Source organism: Chaetodon trifascialis, chromosome 3 (genome assembly GCF_039877785.1).
Source record: "Chaetodon trifascialis isolate fChaTrf1 chromosome 3, fChaTrf1.hap1, whole genome shotgun sequence".
NCBI lineage: Eukaryota > Metazoa > Chordata > Actinopteri > Chaetodontiformes > Chaetodontidae > Chaetodon > Chaetodon trifascialis.
In genome coordinates this window covers 15,581,747-15,602,946 of record NC_092058.1, presented here as the reverse complement: position 1 = coordinate 15,602,946, position 21,200 = coordinate 15,581,747, and the positions used below count along the sequence as shown (strand labels likewise).

At 42.7% G+C, this 21,200-nt stretch overlaps 4 protein-coding genes across 5 annotated transcripts; 2 read left to right on the top strand and 2 right to left on the bottom strand.

The window, feature by feature from the left end:
- Positions 1-242: 242 nt before the first annotated feature.
- Positions 243-8,305, bottom strand: usp49 (ubiquitin specific peptidase 49). 2 transcript variants are annotated; one of them, XM_070958205.1, is made up of 7 exons: positions 8,097-8,305; positions 6,154-6,276; positions 4,524-5,995; positions 2,944-3,151; positions 2,414-2,522; positions 2,006-2,211; positions 243-1,920 (listed from the first exon to the last, which is right to left on the bottom strand). In XM_070958205.1, the coding sequence occupies exons 3-7, from the start codon at positions 5,928-5,930 to the stop codon at positions 1,817-1,819; spliced, it is 2,034 nt and encodes a 677-aa protein (XP_070814306.1). In that variant the 5' UTR covers positions 5,931-5,995; positions 6,154-6,276; positions 8,097-8,305; the 3' UTR covers positions 243-1,816. The 2 variants fall into 2 exon arrangements, with proteins under 2 accessions (XP_070814306.1, XP_070814307.1); XM_070958206.1 differs by lacking the exons at positions 6,154-6,276; positions 8,097-8,305 and having other exon boundaries at positions 4,524-6,027.
- A 438-nt stretch (positions 8,306-8,743) lies between these two features.
- On the bottom strand, positions 8,744-12,214 carry med20 (mediator complex subunit 20). Its single transcript, XM_070958208.1, has 4 exons — positions 11,967-12,214; positions 11,558-11,703; positions 9,681-9,934; positions 8,744-9,595 (listed from the first exon to the last, which is right to left on the bottom strand). Exons 1-4 carry the CDS (start codon positions 11,978-11,980, stop codon positions 9,374-9,376), a joined length of 636 nt encoding a protein of 211 aa, XP_070814309.1. The 5' UTR covers positions 11,981-12,214; the 3' UTR covers positions 8,744-9,373.
- A 23-nt stretch (positions 12,215-12,237) lies between these two features.
- bysl (bystin-like) lies at positions 12,238-17,708 on the top strand. The gene is made up of 7 exons (XM_070959053.1): positions 12,238-12,632; positions 13,019-13,175; positions 13,262-13,400; positions 14,477-14,610; positions 14,717-14,877; positions 16,767-16,869; positions 17,037-17,708. The coding sequence occupies exons 1-7, from the start codon at positions 12,368-12,370 to the stop codon at positions 17,389-17,391; spliced, it is 1,314 nt and encodes a 437-aa protein (XP_070815154.1). The 5' UTR covers positions 12,238-12,367; the 3' UTR covers positions 17,392-17,708.
- Positions 17,709-18,263: 555 nt separating this feature from the next.
- Positions 18,264-20,821, top strand: ccnd3 (cyclin D3). Its single transcript, XM_070957769.1, has 5 exons — positions 18,264-18,566; positions 18,644-18,859; positions 19,288-19,450; positions 20,319-20,461; positions 20,666-20,821. Exons 1-5 carry the CDS (start codon positions 18,330-18,332, stop codon positions 20,819-20,821), a joined length of 915 nt encoding a protein of 304 aa, XP_070813870.1. The 5' UTR covers positions 18,264-18,329.
- Positions 20,822-21,200: the final 379 nt, after the last annotated feature.

Below are 21,200 nucleotides of genomic sequence, written 5' to 3'. Positions count from 1 at the left end.
TTAAAGAAGGCTTTAGAGAATCTTAATTAATAGGGGGATAGGAATAGGAATCTGCTAATCCTGAGGATTATTTCAGATGTATTTCACTGTATCTGTTACTATTACGACACCAAATTTGTGATTGCCAACACTTTTCCCGACTTACCGATATGCATCCTCCTATAATGCTGTTAATGCAGATGTTGTGGACACTGAGTGAAGTTACATGCAAAAAGCTCAAAATGAATACGACCCAAAGCATATTTCAAATTTGCTTTGTCTTTTTAATAATTACTGTCAGGCAAAACCCATGACCATTACATTTATGACAGGTATTCTTACAGTACAAGACAGAACTCAGGGGGGTCAGAGCCAGTGGCATGGCCACACCTGACCACTAAAAAGTAAGACATTCATCGTCATTAGATTGTTCCAACTTTTACATAGAGTTCACAAATTTCTTTTGCATTTGACTCGTATCAAACACAACATTATCTAGCAAATTCTAAAGACCTTGATAGAAACAGCAGAGTAGAAAAAAACATTGTATAACAAGCAGAAGAATTCCTGATTTAATCTTAATTTCCTGTCAAGATGCAAGATGTACAATATATTGCTTTCAGGTGCTCAACTCAAAATGGGTACCCCAAGTCTCCCACAAACACATTCTTCAGTATCGCAGTCTGCCCCTTTTGCTCTCTTTCTCATCTCCTGCAGGTAAATCACAGGTGCAGTGTCCCTGACCTGGGCTCGGACTAGTCTAACCGTTACACCACAGGGGGAGCTGCCATTTAAAGAAGATACAGGAGCTGAAAGATGAACAATCACAAAGATAGGACCAAGAGTTTTAGCCCCTCCTCAAAAGTGCAGCTTTCCATCACTCATCGTCAATCCAGGTCTCTGAAACTCCACTTTTAGCTTCTTTTCATGGAAGTGAAACATAGAGTGACCACAAAATAAACTAAAGCAAAAACAATTCCTGTTCACGGAGAGCGCAGGACACAGTATCCAGTCATAACAGTACACTTGAGGAGAGCACATGATGAAATACAAATGACACAGGGATGAGGAGTAGCAAAAGTTTCCAGAAGTGACATTTCACAATAATTAAAAAAGGTGAAAGGGAGGCAACACAGAGTCTGGACTTTAGTCGATTATGTAACGAGATGCATTTCATTCAAGTGGAACCATTCGATGATGTTGAAAGATGTGCCTCTTATAATATAGAATATATATATATATATATATATATATATAAAACGCACATGAACAACATTATTGTGATCAAATGCTCCAAAATCCAGAGTCAGTGTTGTCTTTGAATGTAAAATGCTGTCACAGGAGAGCGCCTGGGTGGTTCCAGACTCAACAGATATGAGCCTGATAGTTTTTTTTAGAAACACGCACACACAACTCGGTGTTCAGCAGGACAGAATCAGACCCGCCCCCACAGTCTTCAGGCCATTAACCAATATGCTGGTCCCATAGGCCGAGAAACCTGTGGCCTCATTTATGAAAAGGTTTTGATTTCCTAGTAATTTTTTTTATTAAAATCAACCGTAATCCAAAGATGTCCATGAGAGAATTTTAATTCGATTCAGTAATTATTTTTCTTGGCAACATTACAGACAATTATTAGCATGTTTCTCTCTGGATTACGCTGCCAAAATGTTCACCTTGACTCACGATTGTGGCCGTCCTACTGCCCTCGTTGCTATCTTTTTTTAGTAAATGATTCAAGTGATTGTTTAATGACATCTGGGAAAACATCAGAGAACATTTTCATAAATGCAGCCTTAAGTTGCCGCGTACAGGTCGACATCACAGCGAGAGGTACCTAAGCAGACCTCTGGGTATAGAAGAGAATATAGGCCTGAGTGTTGCACACTTCCTCCACACTGCAAACCTTCATCTCAGAGTCATTACAGTGGACCCAGAAACCTGAGGAGACAAAAAAAAAGGTTAATATGCAGCAGAAGAGCAGAACCTCACCAGCTGATCTGAGTAAATCCAGTCTCTTCCTCACCTCCTTCTGTATTGTAGCAGTATGCGGTGTAGTGCCCTGAGCCGAAGCCTTTACCGTGATGCATAACTACAGCAGACAGATCGTAGGTATAGCCTCCTCTGTGGACAGAGTGACCTGAGCCTGTGCAGCAGTATGGTTTGATGTTCAGAACTTGGTCAAAGGCCACATGGACGCCGATTTTCTCCCTATGGTTCCGCCCCGACCATCTGCCATACGACAGGAAGGAGTTAGCGTCAGGAGGATTCAAAAGCACCATGACAAACACTCACGCTCCTGTATTTAAGGGCTCTGCTTTCAGCTACAAAAAATGCCAATAAACAAGACTGGGATTCTCACACTGTCATGAATGCTTGAGCTACGTAAGTAGAGGGAAACACTATAAGAAAACCAGCCTGAAGAGAAACTTGCCTGAAACGTTTGAGGTGCAGCCGTAGAACCTGAGGTAAACGGTAGATCAGAAGCTGCTTACGTGCCTCTGACAGAACTAAGGGTTTGTGGGATGATTTTCGTCTTCTTTCTGTCAAACCATGAAACGGTGAGATAGCAAGTTATTCCACAAATCAATTCAAATGCACGTGACTGATGTGAGGCTTTGTTTCAGTGCAGAGGTGACACACTTTCTTCCAATTTATCAGCTGTTGTAAACACATAAAACAGTTAACGAGGCTTCCACAGAGGCTGCCAGCCTAGTTTTTAAGTCCCTGCCTCCTCCAGGCCTATCAGCAGTGCACGAACACTCCTCACTCGCCACGAGTCACTGTGCTGAGTCCCTGCTCAGTCACTCAGAGGAGTGTTGGCCCACTGCTGGAGGGGCTGCCTCTCTAACAAAACTCAATCGCTCACAATGCTGCATTCTGATTAAAGCATTTTTTTGAAATTACATCTACAATTTCAATAAAAACTGCTTTGCATCGCATTGCATGAAACATTGTACTAACTGTTGCAGTGGTTGCAGGCATAGATGCTGCCTTCAAGGGCCTCCATCTCCGTAAACTTGGACAGCATCTCGGTGAGGGTGCAGCTGCGCTGGTAAGCTGTGGAGCCTGAACTTTTGCCTATGCTGTGGTATCTCTCTGGAAACTCCAAAGACAAATCCCAGAATGGCTCAACTGTGTTAGACTTGTGCTTACAGGACAGACATGTCACCTAAGGAATACACAGCGAGAAGAGAATAAAAACAGGTGAGGCCTCCAGCAGTCAGTAGTTGTCATGTTTGTTGATGACACAGTCTCAGGTCCCTTTCACACATGCACTGCAACCCTGACATTATGGAGACATTACTCATAGGAGCGAGCTGTATGTGTGAATGCAAATGTATTATCTGCTATTATGGACCTTATTTTTCAATGTTTTTGTGTCTAAGTTACTAATTGAGGCAACAAATTGGGCCTGTACTGAATAAGACAGGGGCTATGATATAATCTCTCCAGGGGTTTGCACACCATCAATATACATCCACTGAACGCATTTGTTTTTCTCACTGGCAGGCTCAGATTGTTACAATAAGTGTGTGAGGGATTATGGACAGGGTCCCTACAAAGACCTGTTTGTTCCAGTGCGTGAGAAGGTGTGTGCAACATGTGTGAAAGGGCAGCTCCGGACGATTTTACAAAGCTGATTCTCCAGACACCGAGAAAATGGCTTTAGTTGAAAGTGTGGCTGATTATTGTTGTAGGGATGGAGAAGTCATCATTGTTTGGTAATCACACTGCCACACGTTTATATCAGGGATGCCTCACGCTGTCACTGTTAATGGCAGGTTAAGGGTTGAGGGCCTCTGGATGTAGATAAGAACATCCAGAGTGGTTAGGGAGAACAATTAAGGGTGCACGGGTCTGCAGGTTGTATCATCACAATCCCAGTCTGTTTTGCAATGACTCATTCGCCCCATTCACACCTGGTATCAAAATTGGGATCTGCGTCCAGATATGTTACTCAGACAACAAATGATCCGATGTTGCCTTCATGTTTACACCTGGTATTTTTAATGCTTTGTCATTATCCTGGCTTGTTGCAGTAATCCGTGACTAGAAAAACGTGTTAACAGTAGATCAGCTGCACAAATGAGCTTCACACACAAACATATTTTTCACTGTGTGTCATTCATTTCCCGCCCGCACTGCTTTCATTTTCCACGTAGTTCTGTTGAGTAATGCATCTACTGGACCCTTCATGGCACAGAACAGATGTATAATCAGTAATTTCATTTCAGTCATGTCTCTTTCAGCCTTGACGCTTGCTTGCCCTCTAAATTTGAACAACCTGCAGCTATCTTACACTACCTAAAAACAAATATCTGCATAAATGTTATGCTGTTTACAGCGTACCTAACATCTGAACACAAAGCAAGCCAGACTGCCTCCAGATGTGGTCAGGGATACAGACTGCATTTAAATACCAGGTGTAAATTGGGTCATTATGTCAGTGTTTGTATGTGTAACATTACATAATCTGTGGCATGTTAATCACACTCTATCAAATGTTTATATCTGCACGTCTGATGTGTTGACAGTCTCACCTGGCTGAGTAGCTGCCCATGAAAGATGGTGTTGAGAACCTTTAGCACTTGCTTGGATAGCTTCCTCTTGGTGATGGGGATAACTATCCTGCGTTTGGACCCCTCTGTGTCCAGCTCCTGCTGCACCTTGTCCAGCAGCTCACACAAGAACTCCTGGGCGTCCTGCTGGTCGTACCCACGGAAAGCCGGGATAAGGTTCCACACCGAGTGCAGCATGGCGAAGGGAGACACTAAAGACCACCTGCCTGACCACATGACCCTGAAAAGTGTATGCAACTCATGGCACAGAGACATCTGCTGGCGAGTGGAGCAGCGGGGCTCCTTGGGCTGGACCAACTCTGCAGCCTGTGGGGAAGGCAGGGCACTTTCTTTTTTGCCCATGGGCAAATTCCAACTGCCTGCCTTCCCCATACGTCCAAGAGGGCAACCTGACAGTGCTGTGTTACCACTGCTGACTACACCTGCTGTCACCCCCTTCATCCCCTGGGAGTGATTGGTCTTGGCCAGCAGCTCCTCAGTCTCACACAGGTCCAAAGTGAGAAAACACTCCCTGAATTTCTGCAGGTGACTCAGCACTTGCAATATTGAGTTCATGTAGCATGTGTTCCCCAAATTGCGCAGACCAGTGACACCTGGAGCAAGTCTCCGGCGGGTCACTGCGTGTGTGGAGTAGTATCTCCTCAGTTTGGCAGCTCTGCCATTCTGAGGAGTCTTTCGGGACAGGGTGAGGAGGGAAGGCTTCTTGGGAGGAGGAGGTAGGCGTTCTGGAGGGTCGCGAAATTTGCGAGGAATGAGTGTGATGGTTGAACGTGGCGCCTGAGTAAGAAGCCTAGCACTCTTTCTGGGAGGGACATTGCCAAGCTCTTCCATGAGTCTCCTTTTCACATCTTTTTTTTGTCTTCGAGCTTCCTCTAGTTTCTCTTTACGCTGATTCTGCAGCTCCTGATGTTTGCTGATCCACATCTGAAGCATCTTCCCTAGAAGCGCTTTCCTCCTGTGACGCAGGGCCAGCTGCATGGCGGGCTGAGGTCCACCTTCCCCAACCCAGGGGGTGCACTCCCCTCCAGCTGAGGAGCGTAGCGAGCGTCTACCTGGACTGCGAACAGTGGAGAGCGCCCCTCTAAGGAGTTTGAGGTCTCCCTCGGCGTTATCATTGAGTACATAGTCTCCACAGGCAAAACAGAACACATCCAGCTCACGCACCTCCATAGCCAGTGGGTGGTGTGACTCCTGAAAGTGTTTGAGTGAGTGCTCCTCCATGAAACGTCCACATGCCACATGTGAGCACTTGAGGCAGGCCCACACTGAATCGGTGGTGCTGCAGTCGACACAGTGCCATTTTTGTGGATTGAGGATGGAATGGTCGTGGCCCAGACGAAGGCGTCCCACGTGCTTACAGCGATCCATCTCTCCTGATACACATGTGGCCTCAGTGATAGGACACACGTCCTGTAAACAAGCTGCAACTCATTCTGAGGTAAGATTTATGGGGAAAAAACAAAATAAGATTAAGATCTGACCATACAATGCAGTGAAAGGACTGATGCACATATGCTGTTATGGTGTACACTACACACACACACACACTGTATTTTGGAGAAAGTGACAGAAAATTAAAGGGTATACTTACTGTAAAAGCCGTTTGCTTGATCAGGTTTGGGACAGCACATCACAACATCTGCAGAGAACTCAACAGCACTGTTCAGCTTGATCACCCATGTCCACCATCACCACCGGCACCGACGGGAACATTCTGAGAAATCAAATTAATAATGCAAAGCTGCATCACGACTCGTGTTAATTACAGAAGATCTGTCTCCTTTACCAACAGATTTTTAATTTAACAATGAGACCACGGATCAAAACTAGGAAAATCAATAACAATTTACAAACAGCACAAATAACACATTTGATGAGAAGAGCCCAAAACAACATATTTCTCCATTCCAAGGATACCCTGCATTTACAAAGCTCTCGGAAACACACACTTTGACTGGCTATCCACGAGTGTGGGATAATATTAGATCATTTACAGTATTTGAAACAAGCAATAGTTTAAGTTTACGTCTATGAAAATTAGGGTTTTCTTATATGAACTTTCTGGCAGAAAAATTCAGTTTCACTAATTTGAACAATTTATCAAAAACAACACAAAACCCTAAAAACTGAATGTGACAGCAAAACTTCTGAGCAAATTAGGGTGTTTACAGTTTGATTATGATTTTGCTTTTGACTCAGGATACACACCATGTGTAAAAACCACTTGATGAATGCATAAAGTTTTCATGCGATGCCTTTTTTCCCTTATGTGTTCAAGGGTTTTTAGAGGCTTTTCCTTGACTTCACAGAGAGCCTGGGCTGAGTGGTACACAATTAATATTAAGGGCCTGTAACGACCATTGAGACAGTCCGTAATACTGAGCCATAGCTTGATTTGATGTGAGGTAAAAGAAATAGAACAGATCATTGACAACTATTAGAGTTATAACAAAACAGAGTATAGTTATTATGGTGAAAACGCATTATATTTGTTATGATGCATATAAGAGTTGGTCTGACAGTGAAAATATGCCACTTATTCAAACACAATTTCTGGTGCTCATTGCCATCAAGACAAAATTTAAAGCTCTTAAACGACCAAACTTACGGGCAGAAATGCTGGCATGAAGGAGAAAGGCTTTCTGTCCATTTAAATAATGTGATTAATCCATGTAATTGTTTACCTCACCAGGACCAGCGCTGTGCGGCGCAGCTCCTCTCTTTCTCTCTGTTTCCCTCTTTGTGTAAGCCATCCACTACTTTTAAAACTACATCTTTTAACGCAAAGCCAACATTTACTAACAGGTCGGCGCAACTAGTTCGTAGTTAGGTGCATACCCAAATCGTGCTGTTATGTTGTTCTAATGACGCCATGTTCTTGGAAGTGTCTATTAATGCATGTGAGGTTAATATTCACAAATGTTACAATATCCCAACTGTACCTGTCCGCGTTTAAAAGCCTGCTGTCTGGATCAGACTGGCTGGCTCTCAACGCCATGCTAAGCTACCCCATCATCACCATGTTCAGCCAGAACAAAGAGCAGTCAGAGAGCCACTCTCCAGGAACATCCACCAACTTTGTTGGTCTGAGGCAGCCCTGCCAGCAATAAGTTAGCTAACGTCGCTAACCGCTAGCTACAGCAGCTCCGCACAGGATTAGCGCTGCCTAGCCTTTTGCCGTTTTACCTAATAATGTACTTTGTTTAACACAGGTGATTCGTTTGGCACCAAGTAGCTAACATTTATGTTATTAGCTTGCTATAGTAGCTAGCGTTAGCTAACAGCTACACGGCTAGCGCGTTTGCTGAGGACAATCGAAGTTAACCTAACGGTTGTTGTTGGTCGCTAACGTTCACTAACTATTAACAGTGTTCGGCTTAGCTCGCTAGCGAACTGCGCCGTTAATCGTTCAAAACTCCCCGGTGACTTTCATCACAGAAAGCCGGTTAATGGAGTGTACGTGAACGTCAGGCTTGATCTGTGTTCCTTACTACATTTGTAACATCCGATAATGGAAAAGCTGGGTAACGTTACCATCGCCAACATCCATCCATCCGGTACACTCAGAGCTGGTTGTTGTCCTCACAGATTGAACAACCCAACTCTAGATCCGAGCCCAGACCCCGCTGCTCTCATTGGACTGGAACTGAGCGGCAGCCGGGCTCTCATTGGCGGAATGGCGGAACAACAGGCAGCAGGATGGACCGTCCGTCCGTCCACCCACCGAGGCCACATGGAACAATAACCGAGGCTAGACTGGAAGCCGGGCAAAGAGGACGACTTCCCACGAGCACCTGACCCCCGTGTCCCCGAAAGCCCCGTGTTCGCCCTGCGTCAGCTGGTTTGTGGTAATCTGATAAAATGCATTTGGGGAGTGTGGCGTTCAAACACAGTGTTCGCTGATTGTGGAGCTGAAGCTGTCATGAGGAAGCGACTTGTTTCAATCCAGACTGGGGGGTTCCAGCATGGAAATGGTTTTGGTTCAAGTTAGTAAAGGATGAAATTGGTGCCAACTAATAATCCAGCACATGGCTGTTTTTTATGATAATTTTAAAAAGGAGGGAAAAAAACCCTTTCCCAACACATTTTTGACAATTTGTACATAAACCTTCAGATCCATTAGTCAGTCATTTGCAGAAGCACCATGGGAGTGTTGTACATCTCTGCCAGCTTTTTTTTTTCATTAGTTTATTCACACTTTATTGCCTGCAAATCCTCTTTTTTTTAATAGTTTCCTCCTCTGACAAGTCAAAACCTCATTCACATCACCTGTATGTCATTGCTACAAGTCAAAACCTCTATCATGAAAAAATAACCTGAAAGTAAACCATCATTGAACTGAGATCCTTAAGTCTCTGCACAGATCTACAGACATCCTCGTGCGTGGTTCTGTAAGGTTTTTCTTGTTCATAACTTTATTAACTCATTAAACATAAGCCTCCACCCATTCCAGGAAATCTAATAAGATAAACCAATAGAAAAACTATCCATTATGTGTTCACAATGTAGATCTAGACATCTCTAGAGAAGATTATGCCCCACCAAGAGGACGTTTGTATGATTATAAAGGATCATCACAGTATAAACAGCCAGAAACACAGAGACCATGGCTACTGTTCTCCTTTAGGTCTCTTTAATACAAGATGTTGTCATCAAATAGAAAGATGCCATACAATACTGAGGCTCCAGAAATGGAAATAAAAATTTCAGGCTTTCAAAAATGCTTATATACCATGTTGATCCACAGGACCAGAATTAAAGCAACATCAAAACAAATGTAAAAAATAGATCTCTCCATTGCCAGTGACAACTCAACGCACGTTACTTCCTGGGATTTGAAGTTTACGCAGTTTGTTGAATAACTCCAGGTACTGAGTCATGGTGTCAACGGAGTCAGCTGGTGCGAAGAGTCCTTCGGGCTTGGCAGCAAACACAGACGGCAGTTCAGGGACGCTGGAGCCGAGAAAGGACTGCATGAACTCCTTCATGAGATTCCAGCAGTCCCCTGGAACCACGCAGGGACAGTACTCCACCTGAGGAAACACAGCGAGCATTAATGCTGTCACAGTGGGAAAACGGAATGTTTCTGCTCTTGCTAATATTCACTTAACGACATACCTCTACTGAAATCCCTCTGGCACTGGAGCTCATTGTCACAGTACCGACTTTGATCAAGAAATCACAGTAGCGGTATCTGGAGCCACGACACTCCACTTTGTGCCCCTTGGCATTCTGGAAGTGGCTTTTTAGTTTCACCATGAGAACGTCAAAGTTTGCGTCGGCTATCAGGCAGGGTCCGCCTTCAAACAAGGCCAGGCAGCTCAGGGGAGTTTCAGAGTTGTGCATCACATATAAGAGCTTGGACGGCTGGCCTGTAAAAGACGGGCGAGACTTACTGTCAGAGGTGCCAAGTAAAGACGTTTGTTCACTCAAATAATGTAATTTTGTACAGTTTTCAAGTACTGGAACTTCAGCATTGTCACTGTGAGACACTTTTACTTTCACACAATGCAATCTGTACATTGTAACAGTGTAGACTGTGTTTCTGAAAAAACAGACTGTGCTTCTGGAAAAGAAAAACAAAACAAAACAGACTTGTGTATATGTATTTATAATGTTATATTTTTTACTTTTTAATAGCTTATTTTTATCAGATGTGTCATGCGCCAACCTCACCAAAGCAAATTCCTCGTATGTGTAAAATCGTACTTGGCAATAAAGCTTTTTCTGATTCTGACTCTGTAGTTGCTGACAGGATTTAAATCAATTTAAATTGGCCAGCAGCATTATTGAGTATGTAGCAGTCGATGGAACTGTCCATGTGTATGTGAATACTTGTTACAACACGATATACAGCAGTGCCACTTATATTTTTAAATGCAGGATACTCACATGATCATTTATTGTTGAAACTGATAACACACTTCATCAGTTTTAACATGAACACCAGATAACTCATCATGAGGAGTTACACTCAGCCTTATTTACTATAACATCTAAAGAATGTTGCTACTGATTCTGATTTGCTTTATGATTCTGAGATTTTGGAGCAATAATATTGTCTAAAACTCAGGATATCTTGGTTTCTGCTGCCTGGGCTATTACCATTCTTTTTAAACACTAAATCACAGGGATATCCTGTGTCCCTCCTCACTACAATGAGACAGAGTAATGCTCCTGTAATGCATGTAAGACTTACGGTCCCCTACTGTTTTTACACAAACTATCAGAAAGACAGGAAGTATTCAGATCCTTTACTTAAGTAAAAGTCCTAATACCACACTGTGAAAATACTCTGTTACAAGCAAAAGTTCTGCATAGAAAATATTACTTAAGTATAATGGGGAAAATGTACTCACAGAAATGTGCAGAAAAATGTCCCCTGTAACTGTTACACTATTATATATCATATCATTAGATTATTATTAATGATGCATTAATGTAAGAGCAGGATTTTACTGTTGTAGCTGGTTGAGGTGGAGCTGATTTAGACTATTCATTATAGGACTGCAGCTAACGATTATATTCACATTGCTTGTTTTGTCCAACCAACAGTCCAAACCTTAAAAATTATTCAAATCGACTTCAAATAATTCAAAGGAAAAGCAGTAAGTCCTGTGAAGCTGGAACCATAAAATCTTTTTATGTTAAAATGACTTAAACCATTGTCAATCAGCTGATTAACTATTCATTTCAGCTCTACTTTTATAAAGTGTTGGCTTGTTTAACTTACAATAAAACATATTTATCAGCTGTTAATGTGTAGTGTGCAAAGCAACTAGGAACTAAAGCTGTCAAATGATTTCCCTCTGAAATGTAGTGGAGCATAACTAGAAAGTGGCATAAAACTTATACTTAAGTACAGTACAGTACTTGAGTAAATGTACTTAGTTACATTGCACCACGACTGAGTTAAAAACAAACAAACAAACAAACAAACAAACAAACAAACAAACAAACAAACATGCTCAATGAAGGAGAGATTGAAATGATACCGCTGGTATTTCCTGTCGCATGGTATGTCTCACAGTCCACACAGAAGCTGCCCTGCTTCACGGCACTCAGCTGCTCCAGCTTCTTGTGCAGGATGTCCACCGTCTGCTGCACACTCTTCCCCTCAGCCACCGGCACCTGGCACACACTGCGGGACAGACATAGCACGGCATCGTGTTAGAAAACAGCGGCGTAAACAGGAGGGAAGGGGCGCCGTTTAGCATCTTTGTGGCTTTTACGAGCATGTAACGTTATCAGAGGTGCTGTGTGTTGCGTAGCATCGTATAAGTGAAACTGAATGATGGTTGAGGAGAGACTCTGAAGATGAAACTATTTGTAAATTAAGGAGAAAATGTTCCAAACATTATTGAATTTTCAAATATGGATAAAATTATGAAGTAATTATCTCACCAAGTGACCCCCATTGATGTTTTGTTCCAACTGTTTTCTCGGCTTTCGGTTGAATACTTCCGGGTTAAAAGTGAGTCTTCCGGTACATATATGGAGGCATATTTAACATTTTAAACACCTAAGACACATTCTTGACAATTCGTGATGCTGTATATGCATATAGCGTCGACAATAAAACACTTAAATGTCAACAACAATAGCTAACATTTTTCTACATTTGTGCACTAGCGCAAAGAAGTTTCGATGTTACGTTACGTAGTTACGTCACTTCCTCTTGATATGGACGTTTACACGTGTTGAACCAGCGACTGTTTACAGTCGTAGTTAGCCACAGATTTTAGGCAGCACGTGCCAGCAAAGAATATCAGCATTTTCACTACGTCTTCTGTCAAACTACAGTGATGCCGAAAGTGAAGAGATCTAAAGGCGGAGGAGGAGAGACGAGCGGAGGAGGGCTGGCGCTGGCGGACCAGATCCTGCAGGCGGACACGCTCCGAGCCCGAGGCCGGGTGAAGATCAGAGACAGCCGGGCGGAAGACCAGGACAAGTACGTAGATGAGCGTCTATCACGGAAAATCTTACAACAGGCCCGAATCCAGCAAGAGGAGCTTCAGACAGAATATGGCCTGGCACCGGAGAAGAAGAAAACACCGGTCACTGTTCTCGGTAATGCGGTCTGTCCCCGTCAGTATGCACTGCGTCCATATTACTGAAATTGACAGATATTTGAAAAGAGTCTGGTGTGTTTAGCAACACCGGACTCCACTACAATATATATTGGTACACTTTGAGAATTAAGTAAATGGGAAAGTAATTTGTAGTTTCAGATGTTAATTATGCAGAACTTGCTTTCAAATGACACTATACGGAAACTTGTTCTTTAAAAAGTAACACAATCAGAATATTCGATCAAAACTAAAAAAAACAAAAAAACAACACAATTCATTAAAGTTGGATAATGTGTTTAGTAGAGGTAAGACTGTAAAGTGTGTATCTTAGAGTGAAAGTGTGAAGATCCAACAGATAATTTTAATCTTGTCATCAAATTTTAGGCTCTGGCTCTCAGGATGCAGACTCGGACGAGGAGTGGCCTGCGCTGGGAGCAGCAGGTGCTGGCTACGGCGATGCTGAGTGTGACACTGAGGTCGTCGTTGACCCTGACGATGAGAAGGCCATTGAAATGTTCATGAACAAAAACCCTCCAATGAGGCAAGTGCAACATAATCCTGACTTTATCTCGAAACTAGTTGTAGACGTCAGTGCTTAGCCGTGTTTTCTCTTTGTGTTGTTTGTAGACGAACCCTGGCTGATATTATCATGGAGAAGATTACAGAAAAGCAGACAGAGGTAGGAACAGTGATGTCGGAGGTGTCGGGGTGTCCAGTGCATCAGCTGGATACCAGGATAATAGAAGTATACAAAGGCGTCAGTAAGGTGAGTTAAGATACACCAACTCTATAAAGAAGTGAAGAAAAATAATGAATGCAAGATGATGGAATAGAGAGAACAAGTAGTCCCTCTATGGTTGTCATATACTATGGCTTCACATCCCAGTTCAGATCAGCCACTGTTGATGTAGGACCAATGAATTAGACAGCACCCTCCCACACCATCATCAAAACACCAAATGAGTTTTGGACAGATGGTGTTCATCCAGGTGTTTCAGACCTGTATTTGTGCTCTGGAGACGCAAGGTGGTCAAAATCCTTATTAAGAGGGTTTATCATGGCTTTTAATTTGGTCCCATGTGTAGCTGGCTCCAGCGATACATGTGTTTTCTCTTCACCCACCTGCCTGCTACAGTGTTTTATTGTCTTACAACATTTAATCAAAGGGGAGTTAATTCTTTTTTGACACTGATAAACAGAAACGTCAAAGTGAAAGCAAATCTCTACAAAGTGATTTACATTAATGAGAAATATGGCAGCCAATTGGTTTTAGAAGTCACATAATTACAACCCTGATTCCAAAAAAAAGAAATAAAAATGAATGTGATAATTTTTAAATAATTTGTTTCTTTTTTTTACATTAACTCAAGTGAAAACAGCACAAAGACAATTTATTTAATGTTTGACCTCATCAGCTTCATTGAGTTTTATAAATGCTTATTCTGACCGGTGAAGTCGTGGAATGCTCCAAAAACACCTGTTTGGAACATTCCACAGGTAAACAGGTTCGCTGGTAACAGGTGATCGTATAGTCAAATGACAAACAAGGATGGTGGCCTTAATCTGGGTGAGGAAATGAAAAAGCAGAGGTACTGAGGTGCCCTCGAGCAAAGCCGTTAACCCCAGCTGCCGTTTCTTAAAGGCTCAGACCTCTGCGTGACGCAGTGTGTGTGACTATAAGTCACGTTTGTGTACCAGTATCCCTCTAAGCACTATTCACTGGTGGAGGTGTTTTGCACAAATTAACAAACACGCTGCGGGTCTCTGTAAGAGGTGCTCTGGAGAACCTAAACATCTGAAATAAGTGTTCATGTAGATTCATGTCATTTCTGTTCTCTTCAGGTTCTGTCCAAATATCGCAGCGGTAAATTGCCGAAGGCTTTTAAAATAATCCCAGCACTTTCAAACTGGGAGCAGGTTCTCTACCTGACTGAGCCTGAGACCTGGACGGCAGCTGCCATGTACCAAGCAACAAGGTGAGCCTCCACTGGGCTCGACCTTGCACCGGCAGAGCTATCACATACACTGCTTATATTTCAACATGGTACAATGAAATGTTTCCTTTCTATTCTCTTCTTACAGAATCTTCTCATCCAATCTGAAGGAGCGAATGGCTCAGCGGTTTTACAACTTGGTGCTGCTGCCCCGAGTGCGGGATGACATCGCAGAGTACAAGCGACTCAACTTTCACCTCTACAGCGCTCTGAAGAAGGCCTTGTTCAAACCCGGAGCGTGGTTTAAAGGTGAGATGACGGGAAGTTACATTTTCTTAGAGGATAACTAGCTTTCTTTTTTTAAGGGTGAGAAGATTATTATTATTAGAGCTACAACGACTGTCCACTTAATTGATTCGTTGTCCGAAAGAAAGTAATTTTTCAAGCAAATCTTTTTTTTAAATTGGGCTGTTTTTTTGTTGTCCCACATGAAAATGAACTGAACATCATCAGGTTTTTGTTGGTTGGATAAGACAAGTATTAATGAACTGGTAATGAGTATAATCATTAGTTGCAGCCCTAACTAATATTAATCTTGTGTCTGTTAAAGAGTAACTTAACACCATGCTGAAAAGCAGTCTTCTGCTGTCAGCAGGTTCCAGCAGCTGGATGTAAAATAATATCCCACCTCTGTGATATAGAGGAGCTCTGAGGGTAAAATCAGTGTTGTGTTAAGGTAAAATAGTCCCTGATCTGCTTTGCAGTCCTGTACACAGTAGCCATCTCGTTAGGCATTGCTAGTTATTGTTTGATTAAATGCTGTGTGAATGCTGGGCTAAGCTCTCGTCACATGTGACTGCTGGAAAATAAAACGTGGGTGAAGCGAATGGAAGAGAGGATTGACAGCTTGATGCAAAGAATACGAGCTTTCTGGGCCGTGTCACATTTTTAATTTCAGCTCTAAATTTAGAAATTTTATTCTGAGGACACTGACAGAGGATTAGTTGGTGTCCACAGGGTAAATAACACCATTGGCTCTGGACACACAGTAATTAAAACACTCCCAATTTAATTGGGTCAAATCATCCTTCATATATCTAGAATGAATTTGTCCAGTGATGGTTGAGGGTTTTGTTTTTTTTTTCACTTTTAATCCTGTTGGTCCTGCGTGTTAATAAACTGTCCCAGTTTGACGGGACTACTTTCTCCAAACATCCGTGACCCAAATTTTGAAAACCACCAGTATGAGAAAATACCACTAGGTGTCAGTGTTGCTCACAGATCCACTGTGCTCCATATCACATAGACCGTGAGTCAGAGGGCTAACTGGCCGCCAGCCACTGCTGTTTTCCATTAACTCTTCCATTACTGGAGTTCATTTAATTGAATTTCTATATTTAATAAATTGAGTTGATGAAGGGATTCTTTATTTGATGTTCATGTAATGAACACACTATCATTTAGACTATCATTTAGTTTATCATGTGAACAAAAACGAAAGTAAACTTAACACAGCACAGAATCAGACCTCGGGTAATCATTAAGTGTAATACATAATGGGCAATATAATGTCAGATCTTGAATTACACTGTCACCAAATTCTACAGACATTCCCATAATGAACAGTCTTGGCTATGTGCTTTTGAATCAGAGTAAGCAGAACAGCTATTGGTATGTGAATCATAAGTACCTGCAAGGGTTTAATTAAAGGGGCAGTCTGCCAATTTTTAATTTCAGTCAGTTTCATACAGTATTAATGTCTGACTTGTTGATGGTGTCCTCAGTGTGACTGAGAAAGTGAAGTACAGAAGTTCCTGAATACAAAAAAAAAAAAAAAAAAAATCATGGGTGTTTCACATCAAAGTCTTGTGGTATTTAAACCCAGATTGAAGGGATTTAGTGTTACACTGTCAATGCACAGTATTGTAAGCTCAAACGCTGCCAGCCATACTCACTTCTCCAGCGCGGTCGAGTCCTAATCCTGAGAATCTGTACCATCAACATTATGGAGGATGCTATTGACTTGCATTACTGGAGGTGTGTTTTTTGTGCTTTAGTCAGAGTAATCCCTTTACAAAATACTAAAAGTCACGTTTATTACGTCCTCTGCTGCATCAGCCTTTTTCCCCTCTGCCCACCATATGGCAATATAATGCTCAAATACTGTTGTAATACTTGGTGCTTCTGCTGTCACACAGGTATCCTGATTCCTCTGTGTGAATCTGGGACATGTACTCTCAGAGAAGCCATCATCATTGGAAGCATACTCACAAAGTGTTCAATCCCTGTGCTGCACTCCAGGTGAGGTTTCCGCTCACACACCAGCAGACAGATGTCAGCATGGTATCATTAGATGGGAGATTCAGCCAAATTTCTTTGTATTTTATATTGTTGGCAAGTAAAAGTCTGGTTAAGGTTGCATAGCATGGGAGGGTTGTATAACACACACTGTCTTTCCTGTCTTTCAGTGCTGCAATGCTTAAGTTGGCAGAGATGGAATACAACGGCGCCAACAGCATTTTCCTGCGACTCATGCTCGACAAGAAATATGCCCTGCCTTTCCGTGTCCTAGATGCCTTGGTGCACCACTTCCTGTCCTTCCGTAGTGAAAAACGTGTGCTTCCTGTGCTGTGGCATCAGAGTTTACTCACCCTGGCTCAGCGCTACAAGGCTGACCTGGGCTCCGAGCAGAAGACAGCGCTGCTGGAGCTGCTCAAGATTCAAACGCACCCTCAGATCTCTGCAGAGATCCGCAGAGAGCTGCAAAACTCTGAGTCAAGGGATGTCGAGATTGGGCTCCCGGCTACAGTTGAAATGGACTGAGGAGGATTCAGTCTGGTCTGGCACATCCTCCTCCTCCTCCTCTCCTCTGATGCAAATGATTGATGGTTCCTTCAGCATGTGGAAAACTTTAATGGCTGTATCTCAGGAGCCATAATTCAGCACCCGCTTGGATTGATGTGAGGATGCACAGCAGTAGTGACAAAGCTGTTGTAATTTCACATCATGAATCTGTTCTCCTGCAGATGCAGTGCAGTTATTCAGCCGGCAAAAACTGGTATTCATGTACATTTGATTAAGAGCAACTTTGGTGTTTTGAAGCAACAGTTTGGATTAAAAACTAAGAGTCCTTAAAAGTTGTTCAAGGATCATGTGTTTCTCTGCATTTTATGTTCACAACTGTTTAAGCCTGACACCAGATGGATGGTGAAGAGACAGCCCTATGAAATGTGACATGGTCCAGTCAGTCATCATGACACAATTAGTCACAGCCTGGTTTTCAAAACATTAGTATCTCCAAATAGGAAATACATGCCCATACTGTAAGTGTACCATATATTGAGGACCATATTAACCCTGAGGGTCAAGCACTAAATACATTATAGCTGACTGGAGTTCACCCCTGGCTGCTGCTGGCCCCTTACAGCTCGGTCAGTAGCCCACAGAGCCGGACACTGCTACTGCTAGGTTGACATTTTTGACTAATTTTATTTAGTTTATTTTTTTGTGATAAACTAGGATGAAACTTCTCAAATTTGGCTCAAAAGCATATATGACACCCACATGAGCCTCTCAGGGGATTGTTATGACTGAACGGGACGCTTTTAAACGAAGAACCGTGAGCTAACGTTACGTGACACTTAGCTTAGCTTAGCTTGCTAAAGTTAGCTAAACCGACGCAGCATGGCGCTTAACAGTTCTTTTATGTTTTAACGATTTCTCCAAACCACATTGATTGGTACGGCATTTAACTTAGTCAAATGGATATTTATGAAGAGGGCCAGCTTCTGGGTCTATCCCGAGAAACAAATGGCGGCCACGTGCGGCGTGATGTGATTCTCCGCGCAGCCTGCGACCACGTCGTGACCGGCGACCAGAGAGCACTGCACCACCTGACGGTCATGGAGAAGACCTGCCAGGTGTCATCGTATTTCGGCAGAGTCCAGACGGACATCCAGCCGTACATGCGGAGGACACTGACAGTGTGGATGTTTCAGGTATGCAAATCAGTCAAAACTATATTGATTATATTTCATATAGCTAACTTGAAGTACAACAGCCGCCTCCTTTCCAGGTGTGTGAGGAGCAGAAGTGTGAGGAGGAGGTGTTCCCGCAGGCGGTGCGTTACCTGGACTGTTACCTGAGCCGGTTTGCCATTGAAAAGGCCAAACTGCAGCTTTTAGGGGCTGTTTGCATGTTCCTGGCCTCCAAAATGAGAGAGACTGTCCAGCTGTCTGCCAGCAAGCTTTCTATCTACACAGACAACTCCATCTCAGTCTCAGACATCCTGGTAACTCTTCATTTTATATATACACCACACATTGGATTTGGGGAAAATGGAAGTGCAGAAATTCAGAAAGTGATCTAATATTAACTCACACCCACTCTATTATATCTCTACATAAAGACTGAGACAAGACACAACTAATTTAACCACCACTGGTATCTAATTTAGGGCTTTAATATTCACCAAGACCTGGCATCCCAAAGTCACTGGCTCATACCCAACTCATTTCACTTTAGTTAATTAGGTGTAAGATGTTTTAAGGAAGTGCTGCCCAGAAAGGTCCCATTAGATGGTAGACATCATTTTGTTTTAGGGGTTTAAAGGGGGGGAAAAATAGCTGACATTCTGCTGATCTCTAATTTCTGTATCATGAGGATGTTTTCACGCAGTGGTGTTTTGATGGGTTGGTTAGAGGAATGTGTGTGTTGCAGCAGTGGGAGGTGGCGGTGGTATCCAGGTTGGACTGGTGTTTGGCCTCTGTGGTCCCCTCTGACTTCCTGGAGCCAATTCTTCATGCTCTCCCCTTTGTTCAGCTCCACCACCCTCCAAACATACGCAGACACGTTCACGCCTTCATTGCCCTGGCAGCCACTGGTGAGTTACATAACTGAATTACCAACACATGAGGTGTTTTTTTCTCCAAATAAAATACAGCAGAGGACAGTATGTATCAGGAGTTGATAAAAAAATATTTTAAAATACATGTTTGGCCAAATATTCTTTTATAGTCAGTGATTTTTGTGCTTAATTTTAGGGCCATTTTGCCATTGCAGTGCAATAAAAGCAGCCATCATTCCTTGTGATTCAGTGTGATAAGGTTTTTGTTAGAAAGCATTAAAAGTAACCTGAATTAAATGACTTTCTACGCAGTGGACAATGGACACAAAGCAGCCATAAGTTTGATTACGATGTGTCAGCAGTTCATTTTGGAGACAGAGAGCTGAGTTTGTGTAATCCTGTATTGTCTGCTGTGAAAGACCTGCGTCCGACTATTCAGCTGGCTGATTTCCCACGAATCTCTGTGATGCTGCCCGAGGCAGCAGGTCACCGGGATACAGTCGGTTAGTGCTGTTTTGGACACACTATGACATTACAGCCCATAAAATTTAGACAATTCCAGGCTCCCGACATTGTGTCCCGCTCAGAAAGGTGTCTGAGCAGAGATTCAATGGTTGACTTTTTGTCTCAGCATTTCTCCTGCCTGAAGCAGTGGGGATAAAGTATCAGATTATCAGGTTTTGGGAAGTGTCCTCTTTGAGTATTTGCTTTTGTCTATCAGGGTGTGTCCACAATGGTGGAATCCGTCTAATTGTCTACATGTAACTTTTACTGACTTGTCTCACTGTGGTAAAAGTTCACATGTATCAGCCTTAAGTGAGCTGCAGGCGGTCTGTTCATTAGTAAACACTGCTTATGATTCTTTTCATTTCTAAAGTCATTGATCTTCCTCTTTTTTCGCCAGACTGCAGGTTTTCCGTGTTCTTGCCCTCCACTGTTGCATGTGCCTGTGTGAGCATTGCCACGCAGAGGCTACAATTAGTAGACGCTGTGGTCCCTTCTGATTCGGTTATGAAGTTTTTGGCCGACCTTTTGTCCATTGATCTGGTAAGGGTAATGTTTAACTGACATTTTTCCATGATATCTCTTTTGACTTTGCCCCGTTGTCAACACTGTCATCATTTTAGCAAGCACTCTGATCAAACAGTCCAAGGGAAAGTACGTAATATTGGTCAAGATCCATGGAGAAAGTCTGTCCATGACCTGCTGTTGAACTTCTGGTTGTTTTTCTTTTAATCTGACCCTGAACAGAAACCTGTCCTCCTCTGTTATGACCAGCTCAGGAGTGTGTTGGAGCTCGGCCTGCCCTCTTGTTTCCAGGCTAGTGTTTGCAGATCGGGAGCACACTGCTCAGAAATCAGCTACACCCCTGCTGACATTCAGGATGTTGCACTGACATCAGGTTAAAACACTCCTCCCTGCCACGAATGGCTAAAATGAATTGTAAATTTACAGCCATGAGACAGAACGAGAAGCCTGAATACCAGTCGAAATGTGTCTAAATGCCATTCCTCCTTAGTCTTAATTGTTGTTTGCATGTTGATTGTTTTGGAGATGTTCAACGTGTGTAGTGCTACTGCAGTTTGAGAAATGATTGAGATTCGTTTAATTGTCCACCCCGTTGCTGCTTGTTTTAAAGTATTTTGGAGTTGCTAAAGCAGCTTTGTAAGAGAATATGACTCTGATTGTGCCTTTGATTCATATTTGGGGTCAAGTTATTATATATTGAAAGATTCTGGTGTTTGAATTGCACTGAATCCTAGCAGCAATGTTTGCACATTTGATA

Excerpts from the sequence above, each read along its gene's own strand:
- usp49 (XM_070958205.1), bottom strand. The coding sequence starts at position 5,930 with ATGGATCGCTGTAAGCACGTGGGACGCCTTCGTCTGGGCCACGACCAT. Across the intron at positions 2,523-2,943 it reads TGCCTGCAACCACTGCAACA|AAAGAAGACGAAAATCATCC; the intron begins GTTAGTACAATG and ends ATGGTTTGACAG. Across the intron at positions 1,921-2,005 it reads CTGCTACAATACAGAAGGAG|GTTTCTGGGTCCACTGTAAT; the intron begins GTGAGGAAGAGA and ends TTGTCTCCTCAG.
- med20 (XM_070958208.1), bottom strand. Across the intron at positions 9,935-11,557 it reads TGCGACAGGAAATACCAGCG|GCCAGCCGTCCAAGCTCTTA; the intron begins GTATCATTTCAA and ends CGTCTTTTACAG. Across the intron at positions 9,596-9,680 it reads CCAGAGGGATTTCAGTAGAG|GTGGAGTACTGTCCCTGCGT; the intron begins GTATGTCGTTAA and ends GTGTTTCCTCAG.
- bysl (XM_070959053.1), top strand. The coding sequence starts at position 12,368 with ATGCCGAAAGTGAAGAGATCTAAAGGCGGAGGAGGAGAGACGAGCGGA. Across the intron at positions 13,176-13,261 it reads AACAAAAACCCTCCAATGAG|ACGAACCCTGGCTGATATTA; the intron begins GCAAGTGCAACA and ends TGTTGTTTGTAG. Across the intron at positions 16,870-17,036 it reads ATCCCTGTGCTGCACTCCAG|TGCTGCAATGCTTAAGTTGG; the intron begins GTGAGGTTTCCG and ends CCTGTCTTTCAG.
- ccnd3 (XM_070957769.1), top strand. The coding sequence starts at position 18,330 with ATGGATATTTATGAAGAGGGCCAGCTTCTGGGTCTATCCCGAGAAACA. Across the intron at positions 18,860-19,287 it reads TCTCAGTCTCAGACATCCTG|CAGTGGGAGGTGGCGGTGGT; the intron begins GTAACTCTTCAT and ends TGTGTGTTGCAG. Across the intron at positions 20,462-20,665 it reads ACCTTTTGTCCATTGATCTG|AAACCTGTCCTCCTCTGTTA; the intron begins GTAAGGGTAATG and ends GACCCTGAACAG.